This window comes from Canis aureus, chromosome 18 (genome assembly GCF_053574225.1).
Source record: "Canis aureus isolate CA01 chromosome 18, VMU_Caureus_v.1.0, whole genome shotgun sequence".
Taxonomy (NCBI): Eukaryota; Metazoa; Chordata; class Mammalia; order Carnivora; family Canidae; genus Canis; species Canis aureus.
Genome location: NC_135628.1, coordinates 21,517,332 through 21,532,704, shown reverse-complemented (window position 1 = coordinate 21,532,704; position 15,373 = coordinate 21,517,332). Strand labels below are relative to the sequence as shown.

Here is a 15,373-nt window from a genome sequence, read left to right as displayed (position 1 = left end):
ACAATATGAACTAAATCAAATGTTTGGCATTTCTGGAATATTTAAAAAAAGAAAAAGCTTCCCCCAAATGTAGCATCATTCAGATTTGGGCTCACATTGCATATTGTACTTGCCTAGGTTTAGTAAAAGTGATTCATAGCTAACTGCTTATTTGTATAGAGGAATTGACAAAAGTGACCAAAGCACTAGATTTAATAGAACTGCTACTGAAATAAGATTACATGTACTAAAAATGGTTTTATCCCCCTTTTCAGGGCATCTCACTTGAAGATACTTTTCCAGGAAACATCAATGATGGCGTGAATTCTTCAATACATCAGAATGTAAACTTTAGCCAGGCTATAAGTCAGGATGTGAATCTCCATGAGGCCATGTTGCTGTGCCCTGATAATACATTTAGAAGAGAACCAGTAGCACGGACTTCACAAGAACCATTTCTACACTTAAATTCTCAGAATACCAACTCTGAACAGAACCTTCCGGGAACTAATCTGACAGGATTTTTTCCCCTTGTTGGCAATCAGATGAGGAATCTGACAAGTCAAGATCTTCTCTATGACCTCGACCTAAACATATTTGATGAGATAAATTTAATGTCTTTGGCCACAGGTTTTGATCCAATGGAAGTGGCTCAGCTTTTTGAAGAACCAGACTCTGATTCTGGACTTTCCTTAAACTCAAGCCACAATAGTACCTCTGTCACCAAGTCTAATTCTTCTCACTCTGTGTGTGAAGGTGCTACAGGTTCTAGTAGTGACCTTGAATCTCTTTCCCACCATGACCTGGAAGGGGCTGTAGGAGGCTACTACGCAGAGCCCAGTAAGCTTTGTCACATGGATCATAGGAGTAATTCTGGTTTTCATGGGGATCTTACATTTCAACATGTATTTCATAACCACACTTACCACCTACAGCCAAGTGCTCTAGAATCCACCTCTACATCTCTTTCACGGCATGGAAAGTCACAGAAAAGTAGGAGGTACCTCAATGACACAGATAGAAACTTAAGCCGTGATGAGCGGCGTGCTAAGGCTTTGCACATTCCTTTTTCTGTAGATGAAATTGTCCGTATGCCTGTTGATTCTTTCAACAACATGCTAAGCAGGCACTATCTGACAGATTTACAAGTGTCACTCATCCGTGATATCAGAAGAAGAGGGAAAAATAAAGTTGCTGCTCAGAACTGTCGTAAGCGCAAACTGGACATAATTTTGAATCTTGAAGATGATGTATGTAACTTGCAAGCCAAGAGGGAAATCCTTAAGAGAGAACGAGCCCGGTATAACAAAGCTATTAACACAATGAAACAGAAACTGCATGAACTTTATCATGATATTTTTAGTAGGTTAAGAGATGATGAAGGTAGGCCAGTCAATCCAAACCAGTATGTTCTTCAGTGCAGCCAAGATGGAAGCGTTCTGATTGTACCTAAGGAACTGGTGACCTCAGGCCACAAAAAGGAAAACCATAAGGGAAAAAGAAAGTGAAGAAACTAAAGGTAGAAGGTATCAAACTGATACCTGGTCACAAACTGCTTCAAAGTTTGGCTCAAGTATTATTTCTTCTGCTACTTGAATCAGGGCTACATTTTGAAGCTTTTTATGGACAGATTTGTGGGAAATCTGGGGAAGCCACAACTTTTCATTAAGTCCAACTCTTATTTGCATGACACAAACATACCAAGAACAAGGTGACATGGAAACTTGACAGTCTAGTCACTTGGGTTACCTTTTTTCCTTCCCTCCTAGTAAGCCGGTCACTTCCAACAGCAAACACTGGATGTAAATTATTTTTAAAACATTTTGGCTTTTGTGACTTGAAATGCAGTGTAGTTTTTTTTTTAGCACTGAAGTACAGTTTTACAAGTGCTGTTTTTAGCTTTTTATGAATACTCTGAATTGCTTGGTGGAAATAAACTTTAGTTTATAAAAAACATCTTTTCCAACCATATCTACCTTGGATAATTTGTTTTCCACAACATCCACATTCTGGTACAGGGGTCACCTAGCAAATAGGGCAGCATGGTATGGATTTTTTAAGATCAGACTATAAACCAAGGTGCCAAGAACAAAAATGGGTCTAAAAAAGGTTTGTGTCTCTTGTAAGCGGACAGGACAGGGCTCCCTAAATGGAACTACCTATCAAGTTTAATCTGGACATGGACCTCTTTTCCCCCATCCCATCCCCAAAGCCTCACTTAACAATGTGATAACATTTAAAAGCCACACAGCACAACCCAACAGTAGTAGGGGAAAACGCTCAAGCTCAATGAGCACTTTTCAGCAGTAGTATAGCCCAGACTGTTTGGGAAGATTAATATGAAAGAGTACACGTGTTGTCAAACGTTACTTCTACTGTAACAGTTTACCATAAAATAGGACAGGTTTACAGAAAGCAGGGTTTATGGAGCCTAGTAAGTGCTTTTAAAACGAGCCTAAGCATTTCTTTTAAGCACTAGATTTTGCCAACAATCCTTCTAAGACATGTTCTGGTCAATTTTGTACAGTAATTTTTTAACCTAAAAATCTCTTCAGAGGCTGGGTTTTTCTAAGGGAACAGTCCACACAATGTGTAACATGATGCTTCACATTTCCACAAAAAATTAACTTCAAATCCACAACTTAAACTTGTTAATACCAGCTTGTCTACTAGTAGCCTTATCCACCCAATACAGGAGACTCGGCATTATCCTCATCCCTGCAACATGAACTATATATACTACAGGTTCAATCATGGGTAAATAGGAACCTAAGAACAAGTACTTAACTGAAGCTTAATAGCTTTAGTCTAAAAGGTATTTGGTGCCATTTTGACAGAAAGGTAAACAAACACACTAGACTCATAGAACCAGTGGCTCAGGAGTGTGTTACCTCATACCACCAGTGTGCTTCTTCTGAATATTTGGTACAGGGTTTACAAATGCAGACGTCAAGGGGGAACAGTCAGGCGAGATCTTAAAGCTAGCTAGCCAGCCCTTGGCTTTTACAGACATTTCTGGTGGGCACTCCTTCCCCTCCTCAATCTACAGTGGGTAGGCCCTAGTTTAAATCCCAGTTGGAACTAGTCTTACCTCCTTTACTTATGGGAAAGTTGTTATTAATCTTGAAGTCATTCCTATTATCAAGTTACAAGTGAAGAAAGGCAGATTCTTAGCATCCCACTATTCAGTTTCTAAAGAAAGCCTTCACATTTCAAAAGTAGCCATCAACAAGCACCATGTTTAACAGCTGTCACAGGTAAAATTAGATTTTCAAGTGTATGTAACCTCATGCAACATGTACCAAAGGTCTTGGATTATTTGGGTCCCTCTCAAATTGGACTTCGGTTCAGCAAGATCTTTTAGAACCTAGCAGGTCAGAAAACCCAATTTGCACATATCCAAGCTGCAAAACACATCAGCTTACACAAGACTTAAATGCTTTATGTACACCTGGATCAATCTTAATTTCCCCTTCCAGCATCTTCAAAGAAATGAATTTGCTCGCTCTTGGGTAGTCTACTCACCTTAGGGTAGTTTGACCCGTTACAAAAAAAACCTGCTACAGCTAAGTGATCGGCGCAATAGTAAACAGCGGTGTGGCATGAAAATCATACAAGGTGTATCAACCATCTAGGCACAGCTATTCCAAAGATAAGCTCAAAGAGCAGATTCACACAAAATTTTCCCAAGAACGTGTATTGCTTTTAATGTTTGGATTAAGGTTTTCCATCTTCTTGGAAAGGAACTCACAACTTGTGTACTAATGGTCATTACTAAGGAATGGAGACAAGATTGTTAAAGCTTCCCTGTATTAACGCAGTACTCTAACCACTTAGTACAAGTTATTATCCCTTTTAGATCATCTTAGCTTGTATTCATACACCCATTGAAGACCCTACATACAATGTTTTGAAAACTTCCAGTAAAGATTATCCCTCTTAATGCAGAAGCCAGCCCTCAAGATGGCTCCTAAAAATGCTTGCCTCTCAGTAATCCTACAAGTAAACCCCTTCCATCCACAGTATGTGATTGCTCTTGGGATATAGTTCAACTATAGGGAAAGGAAAATAGCCAATACTAAGTTGCCAGCCCTGTCCATATGCCCTATGAAGTTTCTCCTAAATGCAACCTTGAGCTTTAGTCAGAATCACACAGCTAAGTTGTTGGACTTGCAAATACTGTGTAAAGTAACGAATTCATTGTTGCTCCAAATTGCTAAGTACTGAGGTTAAGGGTTAAGCCTGGTGTAGAAATATGATGCAGAAGTATATGCTAAAGAATGTTATTTCCTTCTTTTAGGAAAAAACTTATAAGCTACCTTAAACCTAAGGTTCTAAAAATTACCAACAGCTTAATATACAATATACACACCGGGAAAATGCCTTTGTTGATTATTCAACGTTACCTACTTAGTTGCAGGAAGCCGATTCATTTCAGCCTATTGTGTATTGTATTTATTTTTCCGGATTAAAGTTTGGTTGTTATACAAACTTGATTTACCTTCTTCCAAGTCTGAGGTCTTGGTAAAGCTGGACAATTTTAAAACCTTCAATAATATTTACCTATATTTACAAGTATTCTAAAGTTTGTAAGTCGATGGATGCAGGTACTGCATCTTAAGCAACAGCTTAGCTCATCTTTAACCATCATCAGTTTGACTTACCTGTAAAGATACCTCATTATTAAAGCAAAAAAAATTATTACGTCAACCTTACTATCTTTAAATTATTTCTGGTAAATATTTCCAAGTAAGAAAGTCACTTCTTGTTGTTATGGTCTGTCCAACCATGTTTAACCCTTTAAAAAGGCAACCACTGAAACTAACTTAGAATGCACATGAAGGTAATTGACATTTGAGAGAGCTAACAGATTCTCAGTGCTTTGTAGTCAACTTAATTGGGACAACTCTAGCTTTTTAAATATTTTTAAAAAACGCCACCAGCAATGTTAAACATACAAGTTAAAGCCAGAAAACTAGAGCAGTATTCAAACGCTGAATGTACAGTATATAAAGAATGGCATTTTATTAGGGACAGCCAATAATGTCCACAATGCGTTTCTTATTTGACTATCAATACTGAAAGAAAAATGGCAATATGCATAGCTTTGTGAAACTGCTTTAAAAATCTAGGGGATGGCAATCTTTTAGACAACTGCATGTTTATAGAACAAGATTCACACATTTTATGTGTAAACATTACACCAAGTATTTGAATACAAAAGTGTTTATTTTATAAACTTTATATTTAAAATAGAATTTTAATCTGTCTACTCACAAAACCTATTTTAAAACATGATACATTTCTCTCTCTAGCTTATTTGATGTTACTCTTTTACAAACAATACTCAATTTGTAATTGTTTTATATTAAGAACCTGTAACTAAATGAAATTTGTATTTTATCAGAAAACATTTCCCTTTAATCTTAAAGTGCTTTTTGTTTTTTAAATGAAGGCACCAACAAGAACTACTTTCAGATGGTACAGAATTTCTTATTTCTTGAAGATTCTGTGGTTGACCACTTCTTCATTAGTTACCTGCAGCAAGACACCTTCCTGCCAAAGGAAAAAAAAAGTATCTGAAGAAGTTTATCATGTTTGTCCAAAGAACCTAAACAACTTCAGTGGTGGTCTTAGGATCAAAGAAGACTCACTGGTGCATACAGTAGAATATGCCCTGATTATCACATTCCTGAAAAGGCAATAAAGCCAGGCAAATCAAACTCTGATGACATCTAAGAAAAGAATTTCAGCAGCCAACCTACATCTCTCCTATAAGGTAGGGGATTGGGAAAGAATTACCATATTTAAACCCAAATATACTGGATACATACAGGATTTATAATGTAGACACTTTATTCATTAAAAGTATAAACTACCATCTGGAACAGTTTCAACCATTTTACCCTACCTTCTCCTGAGCCTGATCCTGATAAGGATATAAAACTAGAACAACCATATAACAGAAGAACAAAATGTCTTTATTTTTAATAAAAACCACTAGTTCACTCAAAATGCTTGATCCAAGAAACGTGAATACACAAGGGTGTAATGATGGGTAATTTCATGATTTATTGAACTTGCAGCCTAACTTTTACCTACCATTTTACTACCAACACCACTGAAGGAACCAAGAAAAGCTTTATTAATGATCACTTGGCTTGCGCCTCAGCTGTTGAAATGAAGCACTTTACAGTCTTTGTGGCAGCAGAATATACGTGTCCATGGTTCATAGCAATGCTAAAATTCCAGCAGGGAAAAAAATGATATGTTAAGCACCTGAATCTTCATAGAAGGGGAAGGGGGTGGGAAAGAAGGAAAAAAAGGGGGGAAAAAACAACCAAAATAATTTAAGTAAATGACAGATTGGAAAACAGGGTTTATAAGATTATTCTCTTGAGTTTATAAATTGTTAAACTCAAATTTATAGCTATGTTAAACTACATGAGAACCACTATACTGAAAGACCATTGAAGAGTAGTATTAGTTTTATCTTTTGGGGAGGAAAATTAAGAAAGGAAAAGTAAATAAGATCTTACCTAAAGAAGTTTAACTGAAGCTTAGAACTATTTTGCTCTACACCCTCAGCTTTCGTTGTCATCCTTATAAACTACTGTAGTTAAAGCTTTGTAGAAACAGCGCAGTTTTTTAAGACTGGCTGAACTTAGTAGCCGTCAAGAGTTCTCTTGTACTAGACCTGTATCCCTGAAGAGTACCTCGCTGGGGTTATTTCCTTTCCTTGCATTGAAGAAGCAGCATCTAAAAGATCTAAAAAGGTGTTTCTCTTTGCAGAGATATCCCTTAAGTTATCTAGATAATTTAATCCTGATGAATTGCAGACAACACACTTATTATCTGACCAGCATTTATCTTACACAAATATAACAACAGCTTTGCAATGGACCTTAATTATACTACCCACTCCTTAACTTATTTAAAATAAAAAGTCTATAATTACACAATTTCCTTTAGAATTATTTTATTAAATCATAAATGTACAACAGCTTCTTAACTCTACACACGCACTTAAATTTTTTTAAAGGAAAAACGTTATGTCTTATTACACCATGATCCTGGCTAATAGCTTTTCAAAACTTTGAGAAAAATCTTAAAAAAGGTTTCACATGTCACCTGAAACTTACAAATTTAACATTATCAAAGAAGGAATGCTTCTACACTCTTACAAAGACCACTAGAAAGAAACAACAATTAAAAAGCTAAGAAACTGTCTCAAAGGCATTTTTTTTTTACAATCCTTCCTCCACAGTAAGGTAATGTTATTAAATAATCCAATCCATTCACAAAATGGCTCTCTGCATCTGCTCTGGTGTCTTCTGCCATATCACTGCATATTTATGCATGACTGAGATAAGAGTTTCCTTAACATTGTTATTTCGATAACCTGAAGCTGTTCTGTTACCTCTGGGCTCTCATCCTCTCCTATTTATACAGTGAAGCCTGTTTCAACAGAAGTAAAGAGTAAAAAAAAAATAGGTTATGAAATTATCCATCTAACCAGATTTTAAGGAAAGATAACATGATCCTAAAAAGCTTTTACTCCTGGCAGCTAGATCTCCCAAGACAATAATAATGTAAAACTCAAAAGCTACTTACCCATGGCAAGTAGGAAGAAGCTCAATATCGGCTTCTCCCTCCATAACCCCCACTTCCTCCACTGCCTCCAGGACCATAGTTTCCTAGAATTATTGAAACAGCAAAAGAAAGCAAACTTACTTCCATTTTCCATAATAAACCTAATACTACCTATATTTGATTTCTATTTTATAGACATACACTCCTCAAACCGTGCAATTCTTAACCTGTTACTTCTAGCTAACCTATTATTTGGGAGATTATCCAGACTCACAAAAAGTTTAATTTTGCCCTTACACACCTGAGAACATTTTACTGTGATTCCTTTAGAGGGTTGTCCACCACAATCAGTTGGGAGTAGAGGATTAAAAATATATCAGGCACAAGATGCATTAAAAAAAAGTTTGGTTCGACTACCGCAAACTTTCTCAAGACCTGAAATACGTTGAATAAGAATTCAGGATATTCACACTAAATTGGCTTTCAAAGACAGAACTCCTAGAACTTTATACAACTTGCAATGTGCTCAATTTTCTTTGGCTTTCTCTAGCCAAGGAAAGAGCCCTCCATCTGAAAGGTCTAACCTACTTTCCCAAATCCTAAATATTCTAAAACCACTGAATAACCCACCATTTCAGTTAACAGTTATAATGGAAGTGTTACACAAACTAGCAATGAGGTCTTCCATTCTTAAATCATGAGTGATTAAACACAAAAATTGTAGAATAAATTACCTCCACCATATGGTCCCCCCATGTTCCTGCTACCACCAAAGTTTCCACTCTTCATTGGACCATAGTTAGAGGGTTGCTGGTTATAATTTCCAAAATCATTGTAATTTCCACTTCCATAATTTCCTGTGAAAAAATTGGAATAGGTTTTGCATAATGATTTTCAAAATAACGTTGAAGCATTAAACCAGCAATACATGGTAAGCATATTTAGGACAAATCTCCCACAGAAACAATCATCAGAATAAATGCAAGACACCTATCTACAACTCTACATTTTAAGACAACTATTGACAACATTGAAACGAAAATCTCATGTGTTAAAAGTCATTAATTTCAATCCAAATTCCCACATAAAGGTTGCAGGTGAATTACCTCCTCCATAGTTGTCATAACCACCTCCGTAGCCCCCACCCTGGTTGCCATATCCAGGTCCTCCACCACCATATCCTCCTCTTCCTCCTCCATAACCAGGGCTACCTCCAAAATTGCCACCTATTATAAAATAAGCCTTTAAGTAATTACTTAATATTTTCAATGGCATTTGAACTGTCTTATCAAACCCATTTCCAGTTTTCCAAAACACATATTCTTATAAGCAAAATATTTGTTCTATGAAATCTCTTCCTTCATAGCCTCAAGGGCAGAGTAGTTACCTATCCTTGGTAAAAAGAAAAAAAAAATTAGGGGCAGGGAACACCTGGTTCACAATCAACTGGATGAAACCTTTATGAATTACTGCAATGCCACAGCTCTCCCTTAAGAATAAAGACATTAAGGATTCTCTTGATATCCTGAAACATTTCTATTTCATGTAAGGATTGTGGGGGCAGACAAAAGGCATAGGTTAGCAGGATAAAAAAGCCTGACACACCCCTACTGGTCCAAAAGATAAGTTAGTTTCATAGGGTTTTTTTTCCCCCATGAATTCCCAGGTTTCTTAAAAATGTGCCCACTACACCCTTCTTCTGAGTAGAAATGGGGGGAGGACCAGAAATTAGCAAACTTGCACAAAATTAAAAAAAAAAGGTAAAGTCAAATTATTGAAACAGAAGAACTTGTCTTACTCCTAATACCAAATTAATATTTGGATTTTAAAGCAAAATTGAAATAGTTAAGACATAGGAATTACTTAGTCATGCTTAAGGATTATCAAAACCAGCAATTAGATCTATTACTAGGCTCAGTTTTTAATACAGCATTCTTATTAGGACTTGTGTCAGCAAGTATTAACTTTCCTGTACTCCAACAGAATATACATCTAAATTCACTACTTATTAAAGAAGAGTGGCTCACAACTTTAGCCGGGCCCCGAAATACAACTGTGCATTTTTAGGAAGGTCTTTAAGTGACTTTTCTTCTTACTAATTACCTTGGGGGGACTTATCTTGGTAAGGGACTATTTTAAGATATTCCAATTATCTTACATGTGTTCCCCTTTAGTGTTGACCATGATTCATAGCTATTGGTCTGTTTTCCAGGAAAATAGCATATAGAATACATCTGTATATAATCCTTTGCTTGAGGAACAATGGGATAGCATGACAGCACCTTTAAATTCTCTACTAAAATCCTCCCAAATGATTTTGCGACCTGTACTAACACAATAAGGAAAAACTCTTTCCATAAGATATACAACTAAGATGCAAATTACAAAGGAATAGCCAAGTAATTGAACCACTATGACCTAAACTCTACGAAAGATAAAACATCAAAATCTTAAAATTAATGTATACACTTAAACATGTAGCGCTTAAATCTTTTAAGGCACATAAACTAAAACACAGAAAAACTGACCTCCAGGTCCTCCTCCATACCCATTATAGCCATCCCCAAATCCACGGCCACTTCCATATCCATCTGTTAAAGACATAAAATCATCAAAAAATTACACCCTATTCACCCCAATTTCTTACCCTTTCTCTGCATTCTTTATTAATACCTCCAACTGAAATTAGGAACCACTCTTTGCGCTGTAATATTGTTACTACTTTATCCTTAAAATAGAAGTGTACATAATTAAATCTCACAAGGTAGTTGTCTCCTTTGGGGGCCCGGACTCAATTTTAAGAGATTCTGTTTATGTGCAAAATGACCTTGGATGGAGGCAGGAATAGTTTTTCTTTTGTCATCTGGTTACAGTAGTAATTCAATTATATCTTAAACCTAAGGACAAAAACCATTTAACTGATACAGACCTTTTAAAGTCTACACAAAGCCTTCACTTCCCATTCAGGAATACCCCCATTTGGGGGGGGGGGGGGGGGAGGTTAGTCACAGTATCACTTAAAAAAAAAAAAAAAAAAAAAAAAAAGAGAGACCACTCCAATCAATTCATTATCTTGGATTACAACTTATAAGATTAGGTTTTTAACCATCTCCTCTTACCTGGCCAATTCAAAATATCCCACACCAAAATACAATCTACTGAAGTGTTGAAATAATTCTTTAAAATAAGATTTTCTAAATCCAATTCAGCAAAGTTGAGTTTTTAATTGAGCATATAGTCACCATTCTTGCACTTAGAACTTGATCTTACCAGATCCTCCTCTAAAGTTACTTCCTGGTCCTGGTCCAAAATTTCCACCACCACCACGAGAATCTCCAAAACCAAAGTTGCCTGTAGTATAAATACCCACGTTAGTAACAAGTGTTAATTTGAATAGTTAAATGAATAATTAAATGAGTGTTAAAAATTACCTCCTCTTCCACTTCTAGAACTTTGGACTTCCTGCATTTCTTGTCTAGACAAAGCCTTTCTTACTTCTGCGTTATGACCATTGATGGTATGATATTTCTGCACTGCAATGAAAAATTTTCACTCCATTATGCCAACGTTCTTTACCAACAGGAAACTTGTATAATTCATCTTTTAATAGTTAACAAATCTAAAACTATGTAAAGAGCCACACATCTAAGTTTAGATACTTACACACAATCTTATCCACAGGATCATGATCATCAAAGGTAACAAAACCAAAGCCTCTTTTCTTTCCAGACTGCCTATCAGTAATTATCTCAATGGTATCAATCTTTCCATATTCCTCGAAATAATCTCTAAGATGGTGTTCCTCAGTATCTTCTTTAATTCCACCAACAAAGAGCTTCTTCACAGTTACATGAGCCCCTGGTTTTCCAGATTCCTGAAGTGATGGGGAGAAAAAAAATCATTTTAACAAAAGTAACCAAAACATGATTTAAGGCACACTCTCAGTACCACAGATGGTACCATCTTTGTGACATCTATACTATGATAAAATATCAGGTAAGACAGTAACTTATGACAATAACCCAGCTTTTTGATAACTATGTAAATCTAGGAAAAATCAAAGAGTAGAAAACTGACAACTTCAGCAAGATTCAAAACCTTCTTTCTCACCTCTCTTGCAACAGCACGTTTTGGCTCAACCACTCTCCCATCAATTGAATGAGGTCTTGCAGCCATAGCAGCATCAACCTCAGCCATGGATGAAAAGGTCACAAAACCAAATCCTCTTGATCTTTTGCTTGCAGGATCTCTCATAACCTTAAAACCAAGGGGGAAACTTTAGCATCTCATCTCACTACTTGTTATGAACTACGTATTTAAAAGACTTTACAGGTTTCACAATGAACACATTCAAATGATTTTCACAGTCATCTACTCATCATCTCATTAAGCCCAGTAGCCCAACAGTTTAAAGACTAGTATCTGGAAGTACTTTTGTATTTAACGTACCACACAGTCTGTAAGTTTTCCCCATTGTTCGTAGTAGTTCCTCAAACTTTCTTCTGTGGTTTCAAAGCTCAAGCCACCAATGAAGAGTTTACGGAACTGTTCCTTTTCTCTCTGCAAACGAAAACACCATTTCAATTTTTATTTACATTTCCTCTTTGTATGCAGGAAATTAAATTCTTAAATATGAGGTGACCTGCTGGCAGAGTACCTTTTTCCTCTCCAAAGGAACAGTTTCTAAAGTTTTCTGGGGGGAAAAAAAAAACTTACATCAAATTTAAACCATATGTTAAACTGCATATTAGTTGTGTTACACCAAAAAAATTGCCCCAGTTGATCTACACAAGTTTCAAAATCATTAATGCTTGATCTAAATTTACTCGACATTATTTTGAATAAATTTAACATCCCTTCATCAAACTTTCGGAAGAGAGGAACAAACCTAGTCCTTGGTCACTGAAGGTTTAAATGACTTTTATAAAAAGCTGCAGTCCTATTACTCAAAACAAAGAACTGGCTTTTAAATACGCATTATAAACATACGGTTTAACATTAAAACTGTTGCTTTACTTATAGCGTGTAATTTACCATATCAGGATTCAGTGTCTTAACAGCGACATTTACTTTCCCTTTATTGCTCCCTCTGGTGGTGATTCTATTGTATCTCAATTTAAAAAAAAACCGCTAAGAAAAACCATTCTTTCCCTTCATACCCCACTCTCTCCATGATGAAAACTTTTAACAATCAATGTATATACCAAAATATCTATATAAAATCTGCCTTTTTTCTGACCATGGAACAAAAGTTTTTATGACCAACAGTGGGTATTTAGAGCTTTAAAAATTTAACATACCTGCTTTTTGGTAGGCGCTTAGATTTGGTATTTACAGAACACAGATTATTACACTAAACTATAAAATGCAGTAAAATGTTTGCTATAATCAAAAACCGTTAAACTTTAAATGCTCACTGCTAACTACTTAGTAGTTCTGTACAATTTACACTTCATTGAAGAAGAAACTCCCCCCTCAAAAACTCAGGTGTACTGGCCTTAAAGGCCATCTGGCAAACTACACAGCACAAATGTCTCTGATTTTACAAGTGTGTGTGTGGGAAACCTGGGCTGAAAAATTTTAAGCCCTATAAACCACCAAGCAAATACATCAACAGCCCTATATTTTCAGCTGTCATTAAAAGAAAAAATGGGTTGCTACACTTTCACATACCTAGGTTAAAAATTTTAAATATTCAGATACCACAACAAATTATAACGTCTAGAAGCAACTAAGTGAGTGTATAATACAAATCAGAGGTCAAATATGACTTTCCATACAACAGAAAATAATTATCAGCAAATAGTATTACAGCTAACTCCGTTGTGATTTCTTCCTCTATGCATGAAAATTTCCCCAACAGCTCAAAAAATAACGTGATAAGCATTCAATTAGACTTCTCTACACAGTTCCCAAAATCGTGAAAAATTTTAAAGGTCAAAAACCTATCAAACTCCTAAAACACTCAAAAATAGCCCGTTAAACGATTATCTGACATTGGTACTTAAAAGTAACTTATTTAATTAGCGTAACTTGGTCTTTTACAACCCAAATTACGCATTTTTTAAAAGCTGCACATTTACAGTAATTTTTACACATCACTAACAAAAGGCAAAATTCATTACTTACCTCATTTTTTTTCCAAACTTACCCGATGTCCACTATCGATTACAAACAAAGTTATTTTATAAGTGTGCTTAAGGTCAAAGAAAATACCCAATCAGGCCCCGTTCGCTCGAGACCTTATTCTTATCAATGTAATCATCAACCATCATAGCAAACATAGATGAGAAAAGCAAATGACAAAGTTCAAATACATGGTGGCCCAGTCGTTTCTCGTAACGAAGGACTGAGCCACGTTTTAACCAAACTAAAGGAAAAAAAAATCATTTTTCACTTTCCTCTTTAATTTCCACCTTATCGCCAGTACCTCTAGTCTTAGGTAGTAAAGATTAATTTTCCCAGGAAAAGTACTATTTAAAAACAAATAAATCCTACAATTCAAAAGGAAATCCTTCAGGAAAATAAATTGTGAAACCGACACCCTCCCCCAAACCTCCTTCCCCACGGCCACCCACAATCGGTACTCACTTAATGGCTCCCAATTTTTATTTTTAAAGTTTCCTGTGACTCAACTAGCTTTTTAACCACCACAGACCCAGATAAAACCGTTACTCAGGAAAAAAAAAAAAAAAACAAACAAAAAACAGGGGTTGGAAGACGAAATGTTGTCTTTGTGGTACGGCTCGACTTAAAACTGGGCCCGACACCATGGGTGGCTTTACCTCCTCTTAAACAGGGCGAACCAGCCCCGGGGAACCGACTCCCCCACCCGCCCGCTCTTCGGTGTGGCTTCTGAACGCAATGGCGCCATTTCATCGAGGGGAAGGGAAAGAGCCTCTAACGAGGTGCGCAGGACTTTTAAAGATCCAAGCTCACAAAACACTCGTAATCCACCTCGAAACGGCATGAAAGTGGCCCGAAAAGAAAGAAAAATAGTTAACCACTTTAATTCTTCGATAAAAGAAGCAAAGTAGCAGAATCCAGAGGTTGAAAAGAAAAACGCTGCGAGGAAGGAATGGAATGAAAATGGCGGCCGCCAAATCCGGTTCCCGGGAGAGGGGAGGGGGGGAGGGGAAGCTCCGCAGCCTCCCTCAGGAGGAGCCGAAGCCCGCCGAAAAGCTCAAAACGCGGGGAGGCCGGGCCCCCCAAATCAGCGTGCTTTCAAGAGGGAGTCAGAATTCCCGCCTCCGCGCCCCACTTTTCGCCGAAGAAGGGCTGCGTCCGCCATGTGGAAGTTCCCCATCCCCCACCCCCAGCAAAGGGAAATGGCGCCGGCAGGCTAAGGGTGGGGAAGACGCTGTTCAATCAGGCCCCGGCCAGCGAACCCTCTCCAAAAACATCCTGAGGCGAACCGCTTTGGAAGCGGCCCAATTTCACCGCCGCTCTCCGGCGGAGGCGGGCGGCCGACTTCCACCGAGGCGCCAACGGCCTCGCCATGCCCTTTTCAATAACTCATTGATTTCAAACCCGTTACCTCCATCGCGGACTCAGTCGCTTCAGCCCGATTTCCCGCAGCCGAGCGAGATGAGAGAGATCTCCGCGGACGAACACGAACCGGACTCGTCCTGGCGCTGTAGTGAGAACTGCCGCTGCTCGAGAAACAACACCGCTAAGAGCACCTCCACACGGGACCCGGCGCTGCTGCTACTGCCGCTAGTGCCGCTGCCGCCGCTTTTCTAGAACCTTCCCCCCGACTAACGCGTCTTCCCCTACGTCAGGCCGTTGCGTAAACGCCCTA

The 15,373-nt window shown here is 37.6% G+C and overlaps 2 protein-coding genes across 8 annotated transcripts in view; one reads left to right on the top strand and one right to left on the bottom strand.

Annotated features, from left to right (window-relative positions):
- NFE2L3 (NFE2 like bZIP transcription factor 3) overlaps window positions 1–7,529 on the top strand; it is a 41,485-nt gene extending 33,956 nt beyond the window's left edge. For both annotated transcript variants that reach the window (XM_077856469.1, XM_077856468.1), the window contains one exon: window positions 255–7,529. In XM_077856469.1, coding sequence (XP_077712595.1) covers window positions 255–1,487 — 1,233 coding nt within the window. In that variant the 3' untranslated portion in view covers window positions 1,488–7,529. The remainder of the gene's footprint in view (window positions 1–254) is intronic.
- Window positions 4,981–15,344, bottom strand: HNRNPA2B1 (heterogeneous nuclear ribonucleoprotein A2/B1). Of its 6 annotated transcripts, XR_013356698.1 has the most exons (14): window positions 15,110–15,342; window positions 12,230–12,265; window positions 12,022–12,132; window positions 11,683–11,829; window positions 11,236–11,446; window positions 11,004–11,105; window positions 10,843–10,923; window positions 10,101–10,163; window positions 8,679–8,798; window positions 8,307–8,429; window positions 7,594–7,676; window positions 6,519–6,747; window positions 6,082–6,219; window positions 4,981–5,535 (listed from the first exon to the last, which is right to left on the bottom strand). XR_013356698.1 is itself a non-coding variant. In XM_077856471.1 (12 exons), exons 1-11 carry the CDS (start codon window positions 15,113–15,115, stop codon window positions 7,615–7,617), a joined length of 1,062 nt encoding a protein of 353 aa, XP_077712597.1. In that variant the 5' UTR covers window positions 15,116–15,342; the 3' UTR covers window positions 4,981–5,535; window positions 7,594–7,614. The 6 variants fall into 6 exon arrangements, 4 of the variants coding, with proteins under 4 accessions (XP_077712597.1, XP_077712596.1, XP_077712599.1 ...); XR_013356697.1 differs by lacking the exon at window positions 6,519–6,747; XM_077856471.1 differs by lacking the exons at window positions 6,082–6,219; window positions 6,519–6,747.
- Between the last annotated feature and the right edge of the window lie 29 nt (window positions 15,345–15,373).